This window comes from Xenopus laevis, chromosome 8L (assembly GCF_017654675.1).
Source record: "Xenopus laevis strain J_2021 chromosome 8L, Xenopus_laevis_v10.1, whole genome shotgun sequence".
Taxonomy (NCBI): Eukaryota; Metazoa; Chordata; class Amphibia; order Anura; family Pipidae; genus Xenopus; species Xenopus laevis.
The window spans coordinates 102,398,215-102,424,741 of record NC_054385.1 but is presented as its reverse complement, the minus strand read 5'-3'; the positions used below and the strand labels follow the sequence as shown (position 1 = coordinate 102,424,741).

The 26,527-nt window shown below is 38.2% G+C and overlaps 1 protein-coding gene across 1 annotated transcript in view; it reads right to left on the bottom strand.

The window, feature by feature from the left end:
- aven.L (apoptosis, caspase activation inhibitor L homeolog) overlaps positions 1-26,527 on the bottom strand; it is a 199,242-nt gene that overhangs the window by 9,238 nt on the left and 163,477 nt on the right. The window contains 1 exon segment of the mRNA NM_001097152.1: positions 7,720-7,790. Within this exon segment, the coding sequence (NP_001090621.1) occupies positions 7,720-7,790 (71 nt within the window).

Genomic DNA, 26,527 nt, shown 5'->3' with positions numbered 1-26,527 from the left:
GTACAAGGAAGCTGATCAGTATCAGGAGAGAGATTTGTATGAAATTATTGGTATGTGTGTGGCCAGTTTTAGGCAGAGTCAAATGGGATACAATTTGTGGACTGGGAAGAACCCACACGATCTGTACACTACTTCCACTACAGTCCACTTTGGAATGAGGGTTGACTTGCAATGGTCTGGTGTTTCCAGGCATCAATGCCTTTAACAAAGTCTGGGTGTCCTTGCAATTGATACATGGGACTTGAGCTCACTTGGATCAGTGATTATTTAGAGAGGACACATTAAGGTATATCCATAAAGTCTCTCCCTTTTTCTCCTTCAGGCAACCCCGCGGGCAATTTCCTTCCCTTCTGCAACACCCCTTATTTATCTCCCTCACTTGCATTAACATTTCCTTCCCAAGTATGGCAGCTGCAAATTGTTGCTGTGCTGTATTTTGACTCTTTACAAATCTATAGTAAATAGTGTGAAACCCAGTTCCCCCAGGAGTCGGAGGGTTGGTAATGAAGAGAAATGTGCAGACTGACACCCCCAGTTGCAACGATATTAAGTGTAAAACCAAAAGAAAATGTTATTTATTGGAAATTAATTTAGCCACTTGGAAACAGAACATTACAGGTACGGGACCTGTTATTGAGAATGCTCAGAACCTGGGGTTTTCCAGATAACAGATCTTTCCATAATTTGGATCTTTATACTGTACCATAAGTCAAATAGAAAATCATATAAACATTAAATAAACCCAATAGACTGGTTTTGCTTCCAATAAGGATTAATTATATCTTAGTTTGGATCACGTACAAGGTACTGTTTTATTATTACAGAGAAAAACAAAATCATTTTCAAAAATGTGGATAATTTCGATAAAATGGAGTCTAAGGGAAATTACCTTTCTGTAATTTGGAGCTTTCTGGATAACGGGTCTTCGGATAACACATATCCAATATCATAATATGTATTGTAAATCAGCAGCCATTCCTATATGCCCCCTAAGCTAATTCCAGGGAGGGGTATATTTATCAAAGAGTGAAGTTAGAGATCGCCACAGTCATCTAGAGTGAAATTCTGCCACTCTCCATTCATTTCTATGGGATTTAGAAAGGCGTATTTATCAAAGGACGACCTTTCACTTTCACCCATTGATAAATACTCTTTTAAAAATCCCATAGAAATGAATGGAGAGTGGCAGAACTTCACTCTGGAGGACTGTGGCGATCTCTAACTTCACTTTTTGATAAATATACCTCCATGGCTCAAGGCAAATATTCACTCAATGATTTTTTAAAAATAAACCTACAGCAATAAGGCACACATTTTTTGTCTAAACATTAGGAATCCATCTGTCTGACCCCCTGTACCATGAAACCTACATTTTTGTCCTGTTTGCTTGTTTAATACAATAACTTTGAGGAATAGTGTTTGGCCTGCAAACCATTGATCTTCTTGTCCTTGAAGAAGAAAATTCTGTATGTTTGCATCCATGAAAAATAATAAGCAAAAAGAAATGAGATGTGAATGTCATATATTTTACAACGTAACTGAAAGGAAGGCAGTCCTTATGACTGGAACATAGTATAGGTGTGGGATCAGTTATCCAGACAGCTCCAATTTGTGGAAAGGCTGTCTCCCCTAGACTCTATTTTATCTAAATAATGCAATTTTTTATTTAAATTATTTCCTTTTTCTCTGTAATAATAAAACAGTACCTTGTACTTGATCCAAACTAAGATAGAATTAATCAGGGTCGGACTGGGGGGCTTGGGGCCCACCGGGGCTACTACTCCAGGGCCCCGCTCCGACCCCTGCTGGTGCTCATGATTGTGCTCATGCGCGCATAGCTACCTTTGTGCGCATGCGCAGTTCTTCTACCGTGACCCCCGACAAAGTGGGGTCGCGCCGCCTAACTAAGTAGCGGATCTGGGCTGGCGGGGCCCACAAGAGCCCGGGGCCCACCAGGTTGTTTCCCGGTTTCCCGCCGGCCCAGTCCGACACTGTAATTAATCCTTATTGGAAGCAAAGCCAGCCTATTGGGTTTATTTAATGTTTACATGATTTTCTAGTAGACTTATGGTATGAAGATCCAAATTACAGGAAGATCTGTTATCCAGAAAACCCCAGGTCCTGAGCATTCTGGATAACAGGTCCCATATCTGTAGTATATAAATGTATCCCTCAGCATAACAATGATACACAATGATGAACATCTAGTCTCTTTTATACACACAGGGCCTGTGTATGGAGTAAGAATGCACCAAATTCACTATTTTGGATTTGGTCAAACCACCGAATCCTTCGCAAAAGATTTGGCCTAATGCCAACCTGAATCCTAATATGCATATGCAAATTAGGGGTGGGAATGGGAAAACATTTTTGACTTCCTTGTTTTGGGATTCAGTTCGGCCAGGAAGAAGGATTCGGCCGAATCCGGAAGCCTGCTAAAAAAGGCTGAATCCTGTCCGAATCCTGGACTCGGTGCATCCCTAATTTTTTCATTGGCTCCATTGATTTGGTCTCATTTTGTGTGATTTCTTTTTCCTTGTCCTTGCATATGCAAATAAGGATTCTGATTCTGTTCGGCCAGGCAGAAGGATTCAGCCGAATCCTGCAGAAAAAGGCAGAATACTGGTCGAATTCGGTGCATCTCCAGTATGGAGACTGATGGAGGCTGCTGCTCTGTATATTGACTGCTTGCAGTCGTTTCATTCTCCAGTGTCTTGCATTGAAGGACTTTGTATACTATTCAGGCTACGGCGGTGCTTGTGCCCTTGCACACTAATGCTGCAGCCCATTTCCACTAATTGAATTAGCCATTAAGGCTATCACATTGATGACACATTTGTTCTGTTTCCATATATTACTCAAGCACAAGTTTGATCACACTTATAAAACCGGTTCCTGCTCTTGGTCCCAGCTTGAACATCCCAGGTCCTTAAGGAAATATATATTTTATGCTAATTTGCTCCTTATGAATTCGGTAGAAAGTAATCATCTTCCCTGGTCCCTATGTGCTGGAATGCAATAACCTCGTTACAGGAAGCTGCTAAATGAAGGTCGAATTTGGAGGAGTTAAAATCCAGGCTACACAGCCGTGGTATTCTCATTATATTATCACCTCAGATGCTACTAGGAGAGTGTGGACATAGTAGTTCCAATTAAGCCCCCCCTCCCAAAATTAATTATTTTTAGTGAGATATTAACAGTTTTATACTACTAGGAAGGCTTCAGCTCAACAGCTCACTTTGAGTGTCAGGGATCTGAAACATGACAGATGTTCACAAGTAGGCAGGCTATCTGAAATGAACATCCTTCAGGGAATTTGTAAAATCAAGAAGATATATTGATATTACAGCATTAGCTTAGCCTTACACACTTGGCGCTCTACCTACCATTTACTCATAACCAGGCCTGGATTTGTGGCGAGATTGGTAGGGGCAGCATGTAGTCCAGCAGCTTGCTGAGGAGCACTAGGGATGCGCAGCACTCTATTGCTAGAGCGGTGCGGGAGGCGCTGCCCAGCGCTAGGACCATGTAGCCCAGGGGCACCTGCCAATGAAATCCGGCCCTGCTCATACCCTAAACCTGGCCATACATTTAAAGATTCCTTCATTTAGCAACCTCATCAGACCAGTTGATCTTTCCCCGATATGCCACCTTGAGGAGGGAGATATCAGGATGATCCGGTCACTTAAAGGAGAATTCAACCCTAAAGTTAAAAACCCCCTACCCTACTTAGACCCCCCTCCTGCCCCCAGCCTAAATGTTACCCCAGGCAAATGCCCATAACGTTTTACTACCCCTCTGTGCCGATGCAGGCATCGGAGTTCACGGGTACCATCTTGAGCTGCTTCGGTGATCTTCGCAATGAGACCGGCATGTCGGCACATGCGCAGTTGGAGCAATTTTCTGTTTCGCCTCAACTGTGCATGTGCCAAAACTCACGAAAATTGACAAAGCGCCGGTCTCATTGCAAAGATTACCCAAGTGGCTCAAGATGGTGTCCGTGAACTCCGATGCCTGAATCGTAGGGTAGGGTTTTAAGTTTAGGGTTGAATTCTACTTTAATCACAACAATGGTAAATTCAGGCCGCCAGAACAAGGATCACATCAACATGATTTTTAAACCTGCCCAATCAATATCTGGCTAATTTTCAGCTAAATATCGGTCTCAAACGCGGGCCAATAAGCTGCAGAATTTTTTTGGCCCGTGTGTGGCTACCTTTAAAATCCAGGTACAGGTATGGGATACGTTATCCAGAAACCCACTATCTAGACAGCTCCGAATTATGGGAAGACCATGTCCCATAGACTCCATTTTATTCAAATAATTAAAAAAATGTTTTAAATGATTTCTTCTCTCTCTGTAATTATAAAACCTTGTACTTGATCCCAACTAAGATATTATATATCCTTATTGGAGGCAAAACAATTTTATTGGGTTTATAAAATATTTAAATGAATTTCTAGTAGACTTATGAAAGGAAGATCCAAGTTGCAAAAAGATTGGTTATCTGGAAAACCCCAGGTTCTGAGCATTCTGGATAACAGGTCCCATAGCTGTATATCAAGAAATGGGTGAGGCTGAACTAATGCTGTAATTTTAATAAGCCTTCTTCCTTTTACAAACCTATTCTCTGGGGGCTGCCTTCTTGTAATATTGTCCTGTCCCTAAGCCAAAGGGACAGTTATCCTGGGCCCAACCAGTATACAGTGAGTTTACTTCATTACCCAAAATGTGTCCCATATTTTCTTACTATTAATGTAAAGTTGCAAGTGTATTTAGTGTCAGGCTTGGTCTTTCAAGGGACTTCTACTTGGCCTCAGTGTGAGATAGTTGGACAAGGTAAAAAAGAAATCCTTTAATTAGGCCGAAATTACACTTAGTAGTGAGCCCTGGATCAATTGCCAAAGAATAGCTTTAACAAGCAATACCTACATCCATCTCCTGCCAAAAGGGTATACAATACTTTGTTGACCCTATCAATTTAGTAGGTAATTTATTAATACCATAACAATGGCTAGCCGTCAAATAATAAAACGCTTCTTGAGCTAATTATGAAATCTCCTCTCCTAAAATCTCAGAGGATGTGCTCTTGTAACCTGTATTCGTGCTCTGAAGACGGAGCAGTCTATAAATGAAACTTAATTATGGATCCCCGAGTTCCGTACCCTTTCTGAGCTGCAGGAGCTAGCTAGGTGCACAGTGGCACATTCATTAATATGTGAGTAATTAAAAAATGTTGGGATCGTTTGTGCCCTATCAGAAATGTCGCATAACTATATCAACAGTAAAGCCCCAGGCCCACTGACATCATTTTGCAAATAGTCTAGTAAAATAAAGGCTGCATAAATAGTCAGTTTAAGTCAATTGCACTCGTGTCCTTGGCAACATATACTTCTCACTTATCTAGTCTGTTTTATTTAAGGATAATTAGTGCAAAAATAAGGGTTGTGTTACAATTCATATTTTTTCTTGACAATGGTAAGTGTCTAAAACCATCCAATGACCAACAATGCCTGGGAAATCTCTAAATATTGGATTTGGGGATTCTGCTCAGATGATTCTCCACCGTCTCCACCAGCTTCTCTCACTACTGAAATCTACCCAATTCTCCTCCACTAATACTTAACATCGCTGCCCAACAGAGCAGAAAAATATTATCTCTGCCTGGCATGTAAATGCAAATAAATGGTGTAAATGGAAACATTTTCTGTTTGTGCTCCTGTCTGATTAATGATATGTTAATGGGAGCGCTGAGGCGGCTTTCAACACAGCTTGGAGATTGTGTTAATATGTAAATATATAATAAATCACACTGGGAGCTGAATACATAAAACAGAGAAATTCATTAGGGCAACAGGCTGTTAAGATAGCTTTATATAGAATTATGAACACATGGACACTCTTCTGTGAGGATAAAGAGCAACAAATCCATTGTGACTTGGGAAGAGGCAGAGGGATTCACATGAGCAGCTTGTTAGCACTGCAGAAGAAGATACAGTGCCCTCTGTTGGCAATACAGTGTATTGCAAGGACATGGCTGGACTTCTGATCTGCACTCCTGCAATATTTAGACTTATTTCTATGTACAGATACCTGAAGGATAGTCTCTTAAAATCAAAAATAGGTTAGAGAGATTATAGGATGGATTATCTTGATTCACTAAAAGTTGACCCCATGCAGGGACATTATCAATATCTAGAAGGAAAGCTGTGAGCCCCCCGGAACGATATGGTTCAATATAGTTGAACTCTCTGCTCATCCTGATGAATGCAGTGCTGTGTGGGTCTGTTACCATGGTATACAGTATATATATGCCCTGCTTCGATATAGTATAGCAACAGTAAGTCTATATTAATAAAAGGTTTTCGATTTAACGTTGTCTCTTTCACCTTAAGTGATATTAGCATTAAATGCTTGTAGTGAAAGCAATATCTTTCTGGCCTTTTGTATTATCTTCCACTTCTGTCTCTGACCCCTGAAACAGTGTAGCAGAAGCCACGGACCTGAAAAGAAGTGACTCCTGCTGCATTATTTCAAGAGTCGGACCAAGGACACTGTGCAGAGAACAGAAAACTGCTTTCAACTGCAATTACTTTCACAGATACCTTTAAACCCACTGAAAATATTTCATGAATATTTATTGGCGTGTTGCTTAGAGTTTCATTATGCAAGAAAGTGGAGGAATTCTGAGCAACGTCTGACCAAGGGTGGACAGCAATAATATTTCAGGTTTTCTCGGTGTTGAGTGAAGGCCACAACTTTGTTTATTTATTAATGTCCACACTGCGCTACATGCTGGAAACGGCAATAAAAATCGATGTTTTTGCATTAAGCATGTTTCTTCCCTGAGTCTGAGAAGCCCTCAGCATTTCAGAAAACCATTGTTCGCATTCTATCAGTATTCGGCGACCTCCGGAAGGGAAAGGCTAACTAATATAGACAGAGCCCATGGGATTAAAGGCAACAACAAATTGTCCCCCGTCATTGATTTTCCAACTGACTGAATGTGGGGTGAGAGATGAAGCTTTGGACATAAGTGCATTCCTTCATGTGTGCTGAGCTGCAGGAGCTGGACATTCCTGGGACACAAACCTGCATGCAGGCACGAGACTCCTCGGGATTCCAATGAAAGCAGGGCTGGCTCAGCAGAGAAGCAGCTGCTAAAGACTGCAGAAACCATTTAATTCCTGTAACCGTCACTTGAATCCCTGCCACTTGGCTGTCACGTTGCCTTGTCTCTAGGCAGACAGTGCTTAACACACCTGGCTCCTTACTGTGTGACACTTCCCAGCCAATATCCTGCAGTTTAGTCTCGGCCATAATGTTGCCCATCTGTATGTGCAGGAATGTGTGAGCTCAGATCATGGACAAGGTGCATAGTTGGAACAGAAGCATAAAAATGGCAGATTAAGTGCAGAAGGTGAGCACAAGGATTCTCCTACAGGGAGAGAATGTCACTTCTCAAAGAGGTTTATTATCAGAGAAAATGATGAAATGAAATAGGAATGTTTCCAGTGCACTGTGCGTGGCCACAGAAAAATCACATTTCCATGCACTCTAGCCAATCAAACTCAAATGTTGTTCCCAACTCGCTTGTAAAGGCATCTGTGTGATACCCCCCCCCCTCAATTAAATATACATTAAGTGATTATTATTAGAGTACTGACAGACTATATAACACAAAAATAATCATCCATACATGCTGCAGAAGTACGTACCTGTTTTTGGCTTGGATTTTCTGCTTCCCATTCTTTCTCATCAGCAAATCTGAACTGAGTGAAGGAATCCCCTGAAACAAAGGACAGGAATGTGATTGGAATGAGGGAACGGTGCATTCAGCATTTCAGCTACACTTTAGTTTCAAAGCATTCACTATACAGAGCAGTTTGACATTCTGCACCCCTTAACAAGACACATTAAACTCATTTTTATGGCCTATGCAACCATAGGGAAGCAGGTTTGCTGTGTTTCAGCTGCCCATAACAACCAATTAGCAGTTAGCTTATACTTGCAAATGGCAAATTTGGTGCCATTATTGAAAAATAGATCTTGTTCTCAGCCAGTAAACTATAAGCCTGTTAGTCTGACACCTGTGGCAACAATGCTTTTAGAAGTGATATTAAAGAAATATATTTAAAATCACAAAACATAAGAGTATGTGCCAACATGGTCTTCTGCCATGTAATGTATGGTGTATTGTAATTAGGTGCAAAGTTATCTACCCACAGCAACTAATCAGGAGTTCACTTTTAAACACACACACACATATATATTATATTGATGATTGAGTGCTATGGGATAGGCATATGCCTGTACATTTGTGCCAGGAGCAGCAAGTTGTTAGGATCAGTGCTTTGTTATAACTTGAGGCATGAACATACCTTGTGTTTAAAGAAGGCTTTAGTGAATAAACCTGATCAAGTAATTGAATGGAAGGAAAAAAATCTTCCTTACTGTGTTGGTCTATTCATATTTAAAAGACTTTGTATATGTGGGTGGAGAAGTATAGTTATAAAGCTAGGAAAATGGTAGAAAACAAGACTCCCTTTAATTTGTACTTGATTTATATGTGATTTGCGACTGAAATGGGAGTGTATTCAGGCAACTCCCAAAATATTCAATGACTTGATTTACTTATATGGGATATAAAAACTGCACCAAAGGTATAAGGCTGCAGACTATTGTAAGTTTGCTTTTATACAGGTCATGGAACACCCAGTACTAATATCCAACATTTTACAACAGTGGCTACATTATTTTTTACAATATGCGGGTTTCAATGAGCCATTTGACACTGAGTAAAACTGATGGCATCACTAAGCAATGTTTATATTGCTTTAACAGGTTATTCATGGTTCTGTTATATTATAAACGTACATGGCTATACCATTTTCAACCTAAAATGGGATATAAGGCATCATACCTCTCAGACTCCACTAGACTTTGTGCTATTGAAAGAACCAATGGGCCACTAGGCAAGTCCTGCACCCAAATGTGATATTGATTACCTCTGAATATTTAGATATAATATTAAAATATGTTATAAAGGGGAGGCCTTTTACCAGAGACACAACAAAAGAGACTGCAGAACTAGTGACTGCTTAAAGACCCAAGAAAACCTATGTTTTCTCTCCAATATTTATAAAGTGGGAGAAGAGACTAGACTGAGTTTAAAAAGCCCCAGTAACCTCTCTATATGCCATTGTTTTTTATAGGCCATGGTGGATAAAATTACAGAAACACCACCTATAAAAGTCTGCTAAATTTGAAGTACAATTAAAAAAGCAGCTACAATGTCATATAAGGTTGATTGCAAGTAAGATGTGCATGTCAACGAAAACAAGAGGTGTGACATAGAATCAGCAATGGAAGATTACTGGGTAAATGGTTATGGTTGCTAAACACTAAAACTAACGCCTCAAAAATATCCTAGAAGTGAATCAACACCTCTATGATCCAGCCTTGACAAAAACTACACATCATGAGAGTCACTGAGCTTATAACTTAGAGAAAAAAAGCAAAAAAGTTGAACCTGTCTTAAAAAAAAACGTTATCTAGTCTGATCATTTGTCTTTCACACTTTTACCTACAACTCAATGTTTTTATGTTTTAAGAAAGACAAACTTCTTAAAAACCTTTGCTGAATTCCATTTCCAAATATAACAAAAGTTGCAATGGGGGTCTGAGATATGATGCAAAGTTAAGTTTCATTTGGTTTTACCATGCCTGAATATATAAAACAAATTTCTATATATATATATATCTATCTATATATATCTATCTATATATATCTATATATATCTATATATATATATATATATATATATATATATATCCTGTGGGTTACTGGCCATGTCACCTATTATGCAAACATATATGGGAAGCAGTAGAAATCCTCAGTGCCCAAAATGTTGATATTTACTTACTATTTACAAAGGCCATACTGTTTGTGCAGCTGGAATATCAGTCAGCATGCCCTGGCAATTCTGGACTTAAATTTATTTACAGGAGATAAAGAATGACTGGGGCTTGTTATTTAAACATAATGCTATGGGATTGTAGAAAACGGTAATATGGAAACGTGTTTATGTTAATGCAGAATACAGTTCTAGGCAATTAGGAATATCATGTATAGGATATGCCCTCACCAGTACCATACATCACATATATAGCATATGCACACATAACGCTCGTCTGAAGAAGAACGTAGTTACGAAACGCGTCAGTCCTTGGACGCAGTTTTAATCAGATGTGCCAATAAAGATGGATGATTTTAAACCTACATGCTGAACTAAGCGATTTTTGAGTCCCAGAGTGCACTGCAACGTATGATTTCTTAAAGCTCATTTTCTGCCTTAGAAGGAATATTCTTTATAGTGTGAGCACAAGGCAGGCACCTGTTGCCAAGAAGTTTGTGATAGCCTCCTCTAGAAACTAGTGATGGGCGATTTTGACACCAGCGACAATTTGCAGCGTCAAAGTTGCCACCAGCGCCCATTACAGTCAATGGGCGTCCTTTTATTGTTGGAAAAATCGTGACGCCTGCGAATTTTCAAGGCAAATTCTCAAATTTATTCGCCAGCAGCGAAAAAAGGCCAAATTCACCGCGAATTTGCGCCGGCGAATAAATTCGCCCATCACTACTAGAACTGTTTTACAGAAAGCACAATTATCTGGAATGCTCAGCAACGGAAGCATTTGTCATACACCAGTGCAAAAACTAAGCTTATGCATAGTACATAAGCTTAACTAGTAGATGGGGCAGCTAATGCAGTTGCACTGGGCCCAGCATGTTCTTAAAATATGCCATATTTCCCATTAATACCAAAAAAGGTATAACAGGTACACCTGCACTGTAGAACACAAGGCAGGAAGGGAGTGGAGAATGTTTTGGATAGCCACCTTTCCTCTACTCCTGGTCTGGACATGGACATCAGGGAATAGGCAGATTATACAAGGAGGACATTAAGGGGGTTATTTACTAAACTCCGAATGCAAAAATCACGAAAAATATTTTTTTACATAAAATCGGACTTTTAAAAAATCACACATTTTTCGGAATTTATTAAACCCTGAGGATGGAAAAGTCAGAATCTGAAAATCCGGTATCTCAGACCTGTCGAGGTTGCATATAAGTCAATGGGAGAAGTCCCAATGCTTTCTTGATGTGCGCTGGGTTCTGTGCAATACCCCGAAGTTTTCGAGTGAAAATTCCACAACAATATTGAAAATCAGATGGAAAAATCCGAAAAAATCTTGAAAATCCGACGGAAAAATCTGAAAAAATCTTGAAAATCTGAAAAAATCTTGAAAATCTGATTTTTTTCCCAGCAAAGCAAATGTTCTGGGAAAATAACCCCTTTGATAAAAAAAAAACCCCTTAGGGTGGGGTGGTTGTGTCAGTGAGCAGGGCAATAAAGATCAAGTGGAAATCAGTGTTGGGCCTAAGTCTGAGGGTGCTAAAGGCAAGAGTCCTCCCCAACATGCCCTCCCCACTCCCCAATGTGTGTGTACCCACCCATCACCATCTTCTGCCTACCCCTAGTTCTGGCCCTACAGGGATCATATTGGCAGAATCTAGTTTCAGAACTGTGAAAAACTTTTTAAATCAAAAAACTCACTGAATTTAAATGTGCACTTATTTATTGAAAAAATGGTACACAGTGCAGTCACATTCTGCTCATCATTTTTAAGGAGTCTACCAACTTTGAAGAAAAAAAAACTCAAACTGAAAAAAAATTACTTGAAGTTTAATAGGACAACTCTATGTTTCGGAAACTCTAATTTGAATTTGTAAGCTTTTGGCACAAAAACAAACTCAAATTGTGGTAATAAACCAAAATAGGAATTGCAACCTGATGAAGGGGTTTGGCCTCAAAACATTTGCTGGGATCTGCCCTCAATTAAGAAGATTTGGAGTTTTTGTGCAGAAGCACTGAGTGGAGTATGCTTTTGCTCCTATTTGGGGTTATGAGTAAGCAAGCTTGGGTCTGCACAGCTAGCATTGTGCACCTCCCAATGATTTTTTGTTGGAGAGTAAGAAAGAAGCTACGTTCTGAATATCAGGCAATTTCCTACTGGACGGCCCCAGTAATGCTTCAAGTATAATATTAGTGAAAAAAGGGGATGAGTCACACTTCTACCCAATGAGACAAAGGAAATACGAACCACTGCAGCTACTAAGACAGAACTAAACAACTATATTACCACAATACAATGCCTGGAGGTGAAACTGTACCTCTGCTCTCCCCTTAACTAATTGTACTAATTTTCTTGCCAAAAGCTTTTGTGTATTCTTGTGTAACTATGCCAAATCTACCTTCCTGTGTCAGCCCATGGCTAAAATATTTATGTCTTCAATTTACTTTATCCCAAGCTTCTGCCTCATTTTGTTACCCATACAATGAAGTGCAAATTAAATAAATCTGCAGATCAGAAACATTTCCAGGCTATTAGCAGAACAAAAGGTTGTGTTCCTTTGCCTAGTCTTACTCATGTACTCTCAATAGAACTGGAAACCTTGCACAAGGGAGAGTCTGGAGTCAGAGTTGGTAGAAGGTATGTTAAAAAAATATATGATAAAGTCATCTTTATTTTTAAAATAAAATGAAAAGGGACAATTAAAGTGGGCTGCTTTCATACGCAGGGTCTTAAGGAGTCGTCTTCTTATTTTACACTTGAAACACATTTTTACAATGATATGTGTATGGTACAATAAGCATTTCTTCTAGTTAATGACTGGACAGAACTGAGTTCATGGCTGGAGAAGGGCTTATATTGAATTATGTTGCAACAGCATTGGAGTAATTGGTAGTTTCCCCAATAGCGAATGTATGGGGCTATTCCACTGGGGGGTAAAGTAACTCAATGCTATTTCATCTGCTTCATTAATTAACGCACAATATTAAGACGTGGTTGACTCTAGAACTGCTGATGAGCTTTCATGACTGCATCTGGTCTAACGTGCCCTGCTCTTTATTGCATCGCCAGCATATAGAAAGAACATTGGGGCGGATTTATCACTCATTAACCAAGTTAACTAACCTGCATGACACCCAACAGCCCTGAACATTCTGCAATACAATCTGTCTCTGAGCAGAAGGGTTATTGCTTCATTAAACCTTATGAAGGAGCATAATGTATATGGCAGATACAAGGGAAAGGATGACCTGTGCAAACAATAATCTGTTTAAGGGGATATTGTTAGATCAACCCTATTTAACCCTACATAGGTCAAAGTTTAGAAATAGTCTCCTCTTACCTCAGGTTACAAATGCCAATATAAGATTTGGCATAGGCAGGTGTTTATCAATGTCTTTAAAACTTCTTGAATAGTATAATAGTTTCACCGTCATTTGCCTTTTTATGTACTTTCAGAATTATTATGTAGCCTAAAATGAGTTTTTAAGTACTTGGAATAAATTTGACGCCAGCTGTGTTTCAGCCCTGTCTGAATCTGCTTCGGGCAACAAACTTGCAGACTATGAACTCTGGGTGTTAGAGGAGAAGTTAATACGTTGCTTTTCTGCAGAAAAAGCACATGGAGCTTCTCAGACAAACACTGCAGTCTATTCAACGGCTGAATGGAGTTCGGCTGTTTTCAGGTTTTCTGTAAAGGGCAAATTAAAACATTTTTCTTTTATTGGAAAGCTTTCTGTTAGTACTAATAACATAGCAGCTATTATCACTCGTGCCCATGGTAATGAAAAGACAGCAAAAAAAAAATATTATATATATATAAAATGCACAAAGTAGACTTACAACCTGTCATGCTAATTAAATGTCTGTCAACTCATGCACTAAAAATTCTCAATATTTTCTGCCAAGCTGCATTGCATAAATCATGATAGTCCAACTGGAGGCCCTGGGGCCAAATGTGGCTTTCCATTTTTCTTTGTTCTGCAGCCTGTCTAAGGCCTACAACAGTCGTTTCAAAGTATATTAATCCACTACATGGAAAAACCAGGACAGAACTAAGGGCTGCTAAGCAATTTCATATCTCCAATAATAAACTGTCCTCCTGAAGGACAGGAGAAATAGCCTTCAATGAACTTCATAGCGTGACTCCCTTAGTTAATATATTACCCTCTTGAGAATTATGGGGATCTCAGATCAGATACCCTTGTAAGCTATGCCTATAGATATAATAAATTACCAGGCTCCAAAAGGCTGTGCTTAGAAATTTCTAGAGCACAAGTTTAGGCATGTGACATGTCCCCCTGCATATAGGCTGTGGTGCATTATAATTAGCACCCACTGTAGGGCATAGCTGTAATGGTCATCATCACATTATTCAAAAATGTTTCTATCCACATCTTGCTTGTAATTGTCGGATTCATTTATCTAGGCTTGGAAGTGTGTGTTCTGGTAAAGCCTTGTGTCTTGGAGTTTTTTTCTAATGAATTAAAATTCTTTAGGTTTGAGTGCTCTTGGATCATCTCAACTTGTTTGTCATTAGCTTTGTTTAGCATGATATGTTTCATGATCACTATAGAGTGGTATGTGGGGTTTCAATAAAGTAACAAGAACCTCTGGGAGATCAATATGCATACAGTTGGTCACGCAATAAAACTGCTCACAGCAGCAAGCAGATATAAAAATTGTGGTTTTCTTTGCTGATAAAAATGTGCAAGCGTTTGAGTCCTACACCCACAACTAGAGACATTCAGGTGCAAAGAAATGCACTTCAAAGCATGTAATGGCAGCAGAAAGAGAAGAGAAAAGAAAATCAGGGGGAACGCGTTCTTGGAAGGCCCAATATGTAATTATCTGTCCAGCTTTTATTCAATGTACAGCAGCTTTCTCTAGTGTTCAGCTTACTCTATCTTACTTAAACAGTTTCCCCTGCAGAATTCAAAAGGCAACAGATGAAAGTGTGAAGCAAAATTTTCCATTCTCTCTGATGCTCTCTGATGGTCAATATAACTAGGAGGAAAGATAAAAAAAAAAAAAAAGGCTCACGTTCAGAAAACATCCTGTGGCTCGGAAATTTATCGAATGAAAGTGTTGTAGTCATAATGAGATGCACGAAAAGATGAACAGTCAGCTAATGACAAACAGAAAGCATAAAGTCATTCTATGGAAATCCAGAATCCTCAACATTGGTAACATGGCAAAACACATCGTTCCCAAAGTCTGCTATGTTTGGCCACGTACAAAAAGGCTCATCAGTTTTTTCTGTACCTCTTAAATGATCATAAGAAGCTTTATAGAATATCCTGGATGGAATAACAATGCCAATAAATATTTTATAATCAGGGGACAAGAGCTGCACAGCCAAGTACAAGGTACATTATTTCTCTAGAGAAGGTTCTCTGATATTGTGAGTGGCCAGTCTGAGTGCAATTATTTTAAGCTTGTAATGTAAGAAACTTGCTGATCTAAAAAGGATAATGCCACTTTAGTTGAAGTACATATTATCGAAGCATGGCATGCTTTTCCATATTTGTGCAAGAAAGATTTAGCATACAAAGTGCACCATTTCTTTCAAAAGAGCAAAATACATGGCAATCCCTAGAGGCTGCCCACATGAGACTGGAGCCTCATCTTCGTGAGGGATGCGGATGTTAAACGAGGTGATGATTTGGTTACATCTTCTACAGAGCTTGCAGCCTCTAGGAATATATTGAATATAAATAAGGAACAGTGAACTTAAGAGAGGTAAAAATTTGGAAAAACTTTACTCTGTATATATGAGAAACACAACATATATAATAGGAGGTTCAAACCATTGACTGTGCTCTACTCGGACTCTACCTGATTAAAGGTTGTGTGTTCCTGCCAATAATATAGCAAAATAACTTATACCTTTTTAACTGAAGTGCTCGAGCCAGATTTAGCAACACTAAAAAGGATGTAACCGTTGAGTGGGCTACTCTAAAACAAAAACCAAATGCAATGGGCTTTTTTTAATGAAATTCTGCAATACATATTCTACTTTGTCGACAACTGGAGATCCATGGGATTGATGATCTTAGAACAGAACAATTCCAAACCTTTGTGTGTATATCGACAGTAATTTGTGGGTATATCGACAGTATCTTTGGTCTATGACTGCAATAGGTACCACATTATTAGTAACAAACAGCAGCTCTCCCTAGGGTGTCTTACTACTAATAAGGTGCATATCACATGGGTGTCTTTTGTTCTGAGGAAACTGCATTTGCATTTTGATTTCCAGAACAGTGCTGATATAAATAACGTTCTTACAATCAGGTTTGTTCTCTAAATAGCATATCCTTATCATTACGGACCTGTCTTTTGTGTTTATTCAAAACAAACACGTCTGTTGAATCTCAGAGAGATACAAAGTCTCCTATCCATTTATCTAGTAGATATGGAGAGTTCCTTCAGCATAGTGGCAGAAAGACAAGTATTAGTGTAATCAGTTCATGCTCAGATGTGGTCCACCATGGTCAAACGGATGATATAAGTTCTCTGCTATGATATATTTATTGGCTAAAAGTGTGGGGAGAGGCAGAGAGGATAAGAACAATTCATATTGCATTATTGAATCATAATCACCATAATGCCTATATCCTCACAATGACTAAGAAGATGGAAGCCAATACTTGGTTTAGTGGACCTTTTAGAAGATGGAATCCAATATGGGAGAATCAAAATATTTATAAAAGTGGATGGGACCCAATATTTTGGTTATTAGATCACAAAGACAAGGGAATTCCATATTATATTGGGAAGTCCACGTCAACCCTGGTGGTTGAAGCAGAATATGTACCACAGTGTTTATAGAGGAAGGATCATAAGCTCTAGCCTTTGTCTTCTGTTTAAGGTCAGCCCACTAAAACTGGCTAAAGGATTGTGCTCAGTGGGTGACTGTCAATGACATGTCAATGAGTCGGGTCCTTAGTGGGGTACTAATAAAACGCGCTAGTGTGCAATTATCTATATAGCCACATGCATGTGTTTGCTCCTATATTTGTGCATGTGACACCAGACATTATGTAATACAACTGAATTAAAGCAGCTGCATGTAGGCTGAACTTCTATAAAAAGAATATTGCATTGTGGGTAAACATGTCAAATTGCAATTTTTAGCCCTTTGCTCGGCTTTATTAGCAGCTTATGACCATATGATCCGCAGGTTTTTCCAACCGGTCATGACTTGTTTGCATTTCAGCAAAAGTTCCCAGCACACATTAAGAACTCAGTTCAGAGAAAATAAATGTATCAGGGCAGCGAGGGGCTACCAGAAGGGGTTTTGTCCTTTTGTCCCTGAAAGCCCAGGCGTATTTCCTTTAAATGAATTCCTATTGATTGCAGATGACATTTAATAATGACATTGCCACTTTCCTGGGACCAGAAGAAGAGGACAACATTCAGTGCTGAATCCTTCATAAAATTTATACATACCCTGTGGACTGGGATCAAAGAATACATTTTCTTTTTACACAGATAGGGGAAAAATCCCAACATGCAAGAAAACACTTTTTACAAATGACAGATCATATATCAAATCAGCTCTGTAGGTCTATAATTATGAAGGGTACCCACTATTCCCTCATTCATGTGTGCAGCACAGATATATCAAGAAATTGTTAATTGCGTAATGCTTTTAGTGCCTTCTTAGGACAGCGAAGAATTATTTTCTAAATCTGCTAAAAGTAAGGTCCATGTGACAAAGCAACTTCATTAGTGTAATTGTTCCATTCCTGTACATTAGATACTGTATCTTTGTCTGTCTACTAGCCAGCACAACATTGCACTAGTAAATATTGTGATTATCACTGGATAATCACCAGGATGGCAAGCATACCAGATAGATAATTATTAGCAGTGCTTCATAAGGCCCAGCAAAAAACACAACATTTGGTCATAACTATGTCAATGTTATACCCTATAAGAGGATATATTTATATAGATATATATATATATATATATATATATATATACATTAGATATATAGCTTGTATTTTGCCTTTAAGACTGTGTTGCAGAAATTTATGGTGAGTAAGGGCATTGGTATGGATTTCCTGAAGTCATACTGTATATAGAGAGGGAAGGAGGAAGTGAAGGTGATACAGATGGCTCATTTAACTTTACAGGCCAGAAACATTTTGAAACCCAAAACTCTGCACTATTCAGTCAGCATTTACAGGATTCTACTCAACATGCCCAAAGTACAGGGAAACCACTGACTTGATTATGAATTAGTGCTGACATCAAGACAGAAGCCTGCAGTGCCCAATTCTGTTCCTATTGCAATGGATCACCTTCCTTGACTTCTAAATTATTCCTCTTGCAAGTCTAACCAGGTCAAAGAAAAAAATGTACTATGATTACGATTGTGTCCCTCTAGAACAGTGATGGAGCATATTCCATACAGAACTGTCGGGAAATTGGAAAGTAAAAAGCACGTCATAGCTGGCTTGTGAATAAATCATGCATTGGGGTTCAGAGTCCTGTCTGAGCTCCATTTCCAGTAATAAAAAAGAATTACATTTACAGTTGAAGACAGAAAAAAAATCACGCAGCAGCTAGAGTCTACATTATCACCCAAAAAATTAATATTTCAAGGGGCCACGGAGGTTATTTGTAAAAGTTGACATTTTTGTGTTTATTTCTCAAAGTTTTGCAACTGAACCCTAATGCTGCATATTTGCATGCCCTTGGTAAAATGGTGAAATGGTGAAAAAGGGGCAGATTTATTTAAGGTTGAGGTTTTTTTTCCCCATAAAAAATTAGAGTTTTCGATGGTATTCTTCAGTCAAACTCACATTTTCGGGTAAAAAAAATAAACAGAAGAGAAGGAAAGCCATCCTGCACTTGTTAGGCACCCCATGTGATTGTATTGACTTACCAGAAAACGGCACCGGCCCAGGTTTATACCAGTGAGCACCACGGAGCGATCCTCTTTTTGCTTCAAATTTCTCAGGGCAAACGTATGGAAGTTTAACGAAGTAGCCAACTTTTTAGTTAAAGATCAGCTTTTCATTCTACTTTGCATGCGCAGCCGTGCGAAGAAATTGTAAGAGGAAAGAGAATCGATCCATGGTGCTCACTGGTATAACCCCGGTTCGGTGCAGTTTTCTACTGATAGGAGCACCGGCTCGGGGTTCAGATAAGTCAATAAAATCATTTGGCAACCCCCAAGTGCAGGATGATTTCCTTCTCCTTTAAAAAAGCTGAAGCTAGAAATAGCTTGAATCCGAAAATGCATCTAAAAGTCATGTAGACGTAAATGGCAGTGGTCACTTGAACCTCTGCTATTGACTTCTTGAACCATTTGAAGATGTTAATAGCCCTCATGATGTTCAAATTTTTTTTTTTTTTTGGTGGGTTTCGCACAAATTAAATTAGAGCAATTCAAGGTTTTTCTCCGTTTTGAGTATTCAATTTTTTCACCCTGACTACACTGATTAGAGTTTTTTTGTGAGTTCATTCGAACATATTAGACCCTATGCAGAAATTATTTTTAACCAAATTGGCTAAAGGGAAAACAAAATGCAGCCCTATATAGCACTGCCATTAGGATTCCAGCTCCCAGTCTAAAAACACCAATCTTGTTTTTCCATAGTGCATATCTAGCCAACATCACCCAAGACCCTTGATAAAAAGCAATATCCAGGAAACGATATTTTTTACTTACATACTTATCAACAAACACGAAGAGATAGCAATTGGTAAATATCTGAATCTGCTGCATTCTGATTAGCATTCAACATACACAGTAGCCATAGCTTTGAGCAAACTAGGATTCCTATCCCTGCTGAGAAGTGACATTAAGCTCCTGACTGTTAAAGATGTTTTCTTGCGTATTGGCACTGTATATAACAATTATAACTTGCACAAAAAATGGCAAAGACTGTTGGATGCATTATTCTTCTGCAGTGTCTCTGCAGTTGTGTTTTCAGTTCTTTGCTTCTTGATCGATCCTCAACCTTTGTCTGCATTGTACTTACTATATTTAGTGCTCTTCAATGTCAAGTTTTCATTTCACTCACTTTGCTCATGCCCACCCATTTATGAGAACTCTGCTCATGAATTTCAGGTTTCTATGCTTTTATAAGTACATATAAGATATACAAATAAATCTTTTACCCTACTTAGACATGTGCACACAAAAGGGCTTTTTTGGCAAAATTCGAGCTGCAAAGAAAAAATACCAAGGGCAAGAAATCTCTGGGAACTACTATAAAATCAGTGTTAGAAGAGAAGAAGAAAAATATTTGTGTAAGGGCTTAAAGTACGGACTTCGCAAAGTTCCCACAAATTATTAGCTGTAACCCAACTAAACGGACTCAGAAATCATGAAAACACTCATAGAGGGCCTCAAAAAGGGTCCATAGCTTACACACTTAAAAATAATGTCCTGCTATACCCCAGTGGATTACACTTTCCCTTGCCTGCTCCTTTACTACGATAGGCTTGTGCATGTGCAAAGTGATTAACTTGTCTCTCATCTAAAAACACTGGACAACTTTACCCTGGTGCAAAGACCCATAGCATCTAATTAGCGATTTGCTTTCAATATTCTACTTTAGGCAGATCAAAGTTAATGTGTGTTAAAGGTGAATTACTGGTATATGTTACTCCTAGTAAACAAACCCTACCATGCAATGTTTTATTTGCCCTTTAGAAAAATAAAAAAACAAAACAAATTATGGATCCGATTGTATAGGCCACTTTTTCAGTTACCTACCCTGCCCCAGGTGGCAATACATCTACAGTAACAGTTACTATCACCACTGAACACCATCACTTAAGCAGGCACATAAGTGATGGAGATGGGAGATCTCAACCCCTTCAATATCCTTTGGGTCTGTCAGGTTTCCCTAAAGTATTCTCTAATGCGGTTAGAGCACCAATTACAACATTTGATCTCTGAGCATCCTAAATTATGATTAATGCAGTGCTTTATGATGTTGACCTAATGTAAGCAACTTCTTTATGCAAATGAAACTAACCATGAATTATTGACTGCACTGGTTGAGTAACTTCCTCATGCTTTCAGAATTTATTGACCAAGGCAACTGATGTGTGCTTGCATATGCTTTAGAAATCCAGACTCTCCCTACAATCACTATTGTATAAGGGTTGGTTGGCCATTTAGTAATTTGCTCCCTATGACTTACCTGATTAGTTGTATTTGATAATGAGGAATTAAGATAATGATTACTGTGTTTTAAATGTCACGCTAACAGCCAACAGTGTAATTTTTTGGCTCACGTTTCCAACTCCACTATTTCTGGCCACCATGGTTCAGATGGCCTGCACAACATCTTTTCACAGAACAAATGGAAGATGAATACAAGGTAAAACTTGAGAGTGTGTTCCTAATGTGAGAGAAAGTTCTTAAGATAAGGATCTATCACAAATGATTAGGACATTCTTTTCAAGACAACCCAACTTCTACAGTACCTTTCTAGGTGGTCATACTTCTAAATCCATTTTTATTACAATTATTATCTATTTTTCTATGATCCCACTTAGATTTACAGCATTACACCACTTAACTCTGCTAAAGTCCAAGGCCTTTGTTTATCAGCTGGGAAAGCCTCTCACCAGCCTCCTTGTCCTCCTTGAACTAAAGACTATTGACACAAATCCCTTCATCAATGAGGGCATCGGAGTGGCTACTTTGAAACCCTGTGTAATCATAGTCTTTGGTCACACACTAAAAAGCAGCGTTATATTGTTCATAAGAGCCCGTGCACTTTATCTTATTTTTCACCAATGTAGTCATGTGACAACATAAAGTTTAAGAATTATCATCCTGATATAAGATTCAGCAGCAGAGAGGAATAATGGCAATGTGAACGAATAACCAAGAAATCCATTCGAATCTGTCCTCGAGCCATGTGCATCCAGGTAAAACAATGAAGAAGTTATTTTGTAGGATGTTGTGTTACAGGATAAGTTCACCAACAATGTGGAAATATGCAAATACATAGATGTGTTTGCACTAAACTTAATATGTATTTAGATAATAGATTTGGCTAAAATATTGTATATGGAAAAATCAAAGTTACTGTTGCTGTATAATGCATGATAGGATATAGCTTTTGCTTGTGCTGTTTCTCAAAGTAAATACTGTATGTTTTAAGAAGCTGCAAGAGGTTAATGTTGAATAAAAGATCCACAAAATAATTGCAGACAAATAAAAGCAGAATGGATGCATTCACATCGCTGCCAACTTGTAGATAAAAGTAAAGTGCTTAGCACCATGGGCTGTAAAGAGCAAAGCCCTGAGGCTGTGAACTACATTCAGAGCACAAACACACCATCTAACTTTGGTCTGCCAGGATTTTATTGTATCTTCCAGCAAATTAAGCCTGTCCTCAGGTGAAAATTGGCCGCATGTCGACAACTAAATTGCCCAGATCACATAGCAATATTAAACAGATACATATAGCCTTAAGCAATACCATCATTGCTCAACATGCCAACACACAGACCATCCAAGTAGACGAAGGAATCACTGACCAGCACACTAGCTAGGTATTTTATGTTTAGATTGAAACACCAATTCTGTTCTGGACAACTGATTATTCCAAACACTTAACATGAGGACCATACACAAAACATATGAGGGGTCCAGTTTGGTATAGGACCAATGAAACTGGCAGATCAAATCCGAAGGGTACATAAATGATGGGTAAAATAATGTGTGGCTTGAAAGACTTCCAAAGAACTCTTGATACAGTATATCATGGACTAGATGGACAAAAACCTTCAGATACATATCACTTACAACCCAACTTTTTACAATGTTTTGTATTTTTTAGGAACACAATCTTTGAAAAACATCTCACAAATCAGCCTGTAACATTGCTGGAGGTTGCAGCTAAGGAAGTGCTCACAGATATTACCCTGTTGCAGCCCACTTAAGAGCCCATCCAAGCCAGAACAATTACAAATTAAAGGATCCCCTAGACTTGTGAATTCAAGTTAGGGAGCAATACACAATAATAATAATATGAAAAAGAAAACCCTAGAGCTAAAAATCAGGTTTTAAGTGATATAAAGGCTATAAACGCTTGGCTACATTGTGATAACATTGGACCAGTAGATGTGTCTTGTATGAAACAAATATATATTAATTGTGCAAGTAACAAGATCTCACAAAATCCCACCTAGCTCATCACAAAATTGTTCATCTGCTAGAACTTCAGCTGGTGCTGTATTTGTTCGTGATGGTGACAAATTAAGTCACATCACTGCTCCAAAATCTTTAAAAAGCCTTTAGTTGGCTTAACATTTTTTTGCAATTGAATTTTTTTGCCACTTTAGTGCCATTTCAACCGTATTTATAGAATAATATTTACATTTCTAGACTATTCACATGGTATCTGCAGTTTATTGAAACTGACAAAGTACAAGATGTGGAAGATAATGTATTCTACTGGGACTTTTATGGAGGCCATCCATCTTTGCCTAGTTTTAGCAAACTCCTCTTGAATTGTATTAAATAGCTAAATAATTTAAAAAAATATTTTTTTTTTAAAGTTCAACATAAAAATATCCCCAAGAGAAATTCAGAAAAAGAAGAGCTTAGTATTTCTGGAGAAATAATTCATAGATTCCACAGGGACCTGAGCACACTAAATAAGCAGCTAATCGACAGCAAAGCATAAATCTATGAAAAGGTGGAAGGACTGAGCAGGCTAAGGATCAATTCATTAAATTACTCGGCTAAATTAAGAATGATTAATTATGTGCAGGCGGATATCTTAGTATACTTCAGCTCTGAAGCCACTCCACATTTGGACAAACATATAAATGAAGTGAAATCAAAATGTTATATCAGGCTTTTACATTTGTTAAAAAACACACCATTATTTTAGCTGGTCAGAAAAACCTGTATACCATAGGTTGGGGGTATTCACAGCAGCTAAACCCAAATGAACTACGTATGTAACTCAAGTTATTGTTCCCTTTCGGATGAATATGTAAAATTTAAAATTAAAAGATATTTAAAAGGAATAATTTCATTTACCATAGCTGCATACTCATTTGGAGTGTAGGGAGTACACTGAAAAGGGTTTGTGTAAGCTTTGTCTTTATTACTTGCATCACATTCAATAATTTGAATAGTGACTAGAATTACAATGGCTTCTTCTGTTTATTGCACCCCTGTTGAGTTCCATGCTATGAGCACTTGGCCAGTTAACAATGTCTTGTTATCTGGGCTTAACATTGGCCTGGTCGGTATCTTTAGAAATCATACCTCCTACTGGTGGAACTTACATTACCCATCAAAACAGCTGTATACTGATCATACTCAACAATCAAATACAAGACTTTTGGAAAGGTCAAATCACTAACGGCCGTCTTGGAAACCAGTTACAATACCCCAGAGATGTAGCATTATACTAATTATGCCATATAGTAATGCACACTCTGAGCTTTTAAAGCGCATTAATTACTAGCTTATTATCTCAAGAATTATATATTCTACATGAAATATGTTACTTATTCTGATGTAACACAGCACTGCAATGTATAATGCCATTTAGGGAGGTAAACTGACGGCAACTGCTTTGATCTACTATTTTAATAGTTGGGATGTGTTTTTGCAAAAAATAAAGTCAGTGTTTATTTCTAAGGGTTGCGCTATTTCTTTCTTTTCATTTTAGTTCCTTTAGGGGGTTTGAAAAAAAGTACAGATATATTTATTCTAAGTCTGTGAGTGGGATATTGTACCTTCTCTTCATCATATACACAGGCTACAATAACTTCCCACCTACAATATGTCTATGAAGATTCTCATTTATCCAGGGCATGATATATATGGTATCTTGAAAAATTACGTCAAAGCAAGTGGACATTTAGAGTTTTTCCTGAAAACTTTTCACTACTACCCTAAAGGGTTTAAATGCTGGGAATTCCCTACGAACTCAGTTGAGCAGAAGAAGTCACTCAGATGAGTGGTGTAATGTTTTCAAGAAAAACTCTAAAAGTCCAGTTGCTTTTGACTTAATTCTACAAGATACTATTCCCAAAGACAATTTCTACTTTACAAGGAATATTACACATACTACATTTTCATGTCTCTGGAGCAAACAGTATAATTTAAGGCTAATGGAGCCACAAGTTTAAGCAAAAACAATGATATAATAAAAATTAAAAAAGTTACAAGTTGCTTCTTCTCCCTAAAATGGAATATGTGAGGGTAGGAATCCAGCTTCAGTGTGCTTTCTGTAATGCATTATTCTACAAAAGAAACTGGCTTGTTAATGACCTTTTTGAACATAGCTAATTATAAGCATACCATGTTACCTTAAATCAACACCAAGGGGGAAAACCATGGTTACTGGTTTCCTAAAGAAATAATTTGTCTCCTGGGCCTTCATTACTAAACACGCATTTACTCTTCTTTTCAGCAATGGCTAATGATGTTTGCTGTTACATTAGCACTAAATAAATTAGAAAAAGTTTGCAAAAGTATAGGAAATTGTGGCTGTGCCTCTAACAATTTAGGTACCCCAGCTATTATAGTCCCTACAACAAATATCCCCTAAAAAGAATATGTGGGATTAGGTAACAGTTGTAGTGAGGTAAGGAGTAGGGCAAGCAGAAACTGTAGCAGGGAGCAGTACAGGGTGGAACAATACAGAGCTAGAAGAATTTAAAGACATTCTGTCATATGAAAACATGTTTTTCACAAAATGAATCAGTTACTAGCACTCCTCCAGTAGAATCCTGCACTGAAATACATTTTTAAAAAGAGCAAACAGAATTTTTTATATTTAATTTTGAAATTACATGACATGTCAGTTTCCCAGGTGCCTCCAGTCATGTCAGTTGTGCTCAATGTTCCCTCTAAGGTGTGTGCTTGTACGCACGCACACAAATTTTAAGACTACCGCACACAACAAATTGTGAAATTGTGGTGCACACAAAGAATTTTGCATTCATTTGGACCTGCATATACAGTTTTGAAAAATATGCACATAACTTTAAATTGTGTGTACAAAATATTTTTTTTGCGCACATAGCAGAGAAGGAGTTACAGGAAACATTGCTTTTACTCTGATAAACTTTTGTCACTCTTTACTGCTGCAAAAGCTGGATTTAAATCATTCCCTCCCTTTACCCAGGCAGCACTGGGAAGGTAAACAGATAACCGCTTACTCACACTTGCATTGCTAAAAGTGCTCTCATGCCACACCTAATGTTAGGTAGGAGAAAAGCACTCAATAGTAAAAATCTAAAATAATCCAAGTCGTGACTCCTACAGTTACATTGAGTAGAAGAAACAATAGCAGAGAACTGTATAGCAGTTCCATTGTAAAGTGTTGGATCTTTCTGAAAGCACATGACCAGGCAAAATGACCTTAGATGGCTGCCTACGCAACAAAATTACAACTAAAAAATACATTAATTTGTTAAAGAATAAAATTTTAAATTGTAGAATGAATTGCATCCTTTTAATGATTCATGGAGTGAGTAAGGAGAGGAAGGAGAGGAAGGAGACGAGGTGAGCAGAGAACAGAGATCTAATCAGAAGGACATTAGGTGAACATTTACCTTTATATAGAAAAATAAATAATTTGTAAGCTG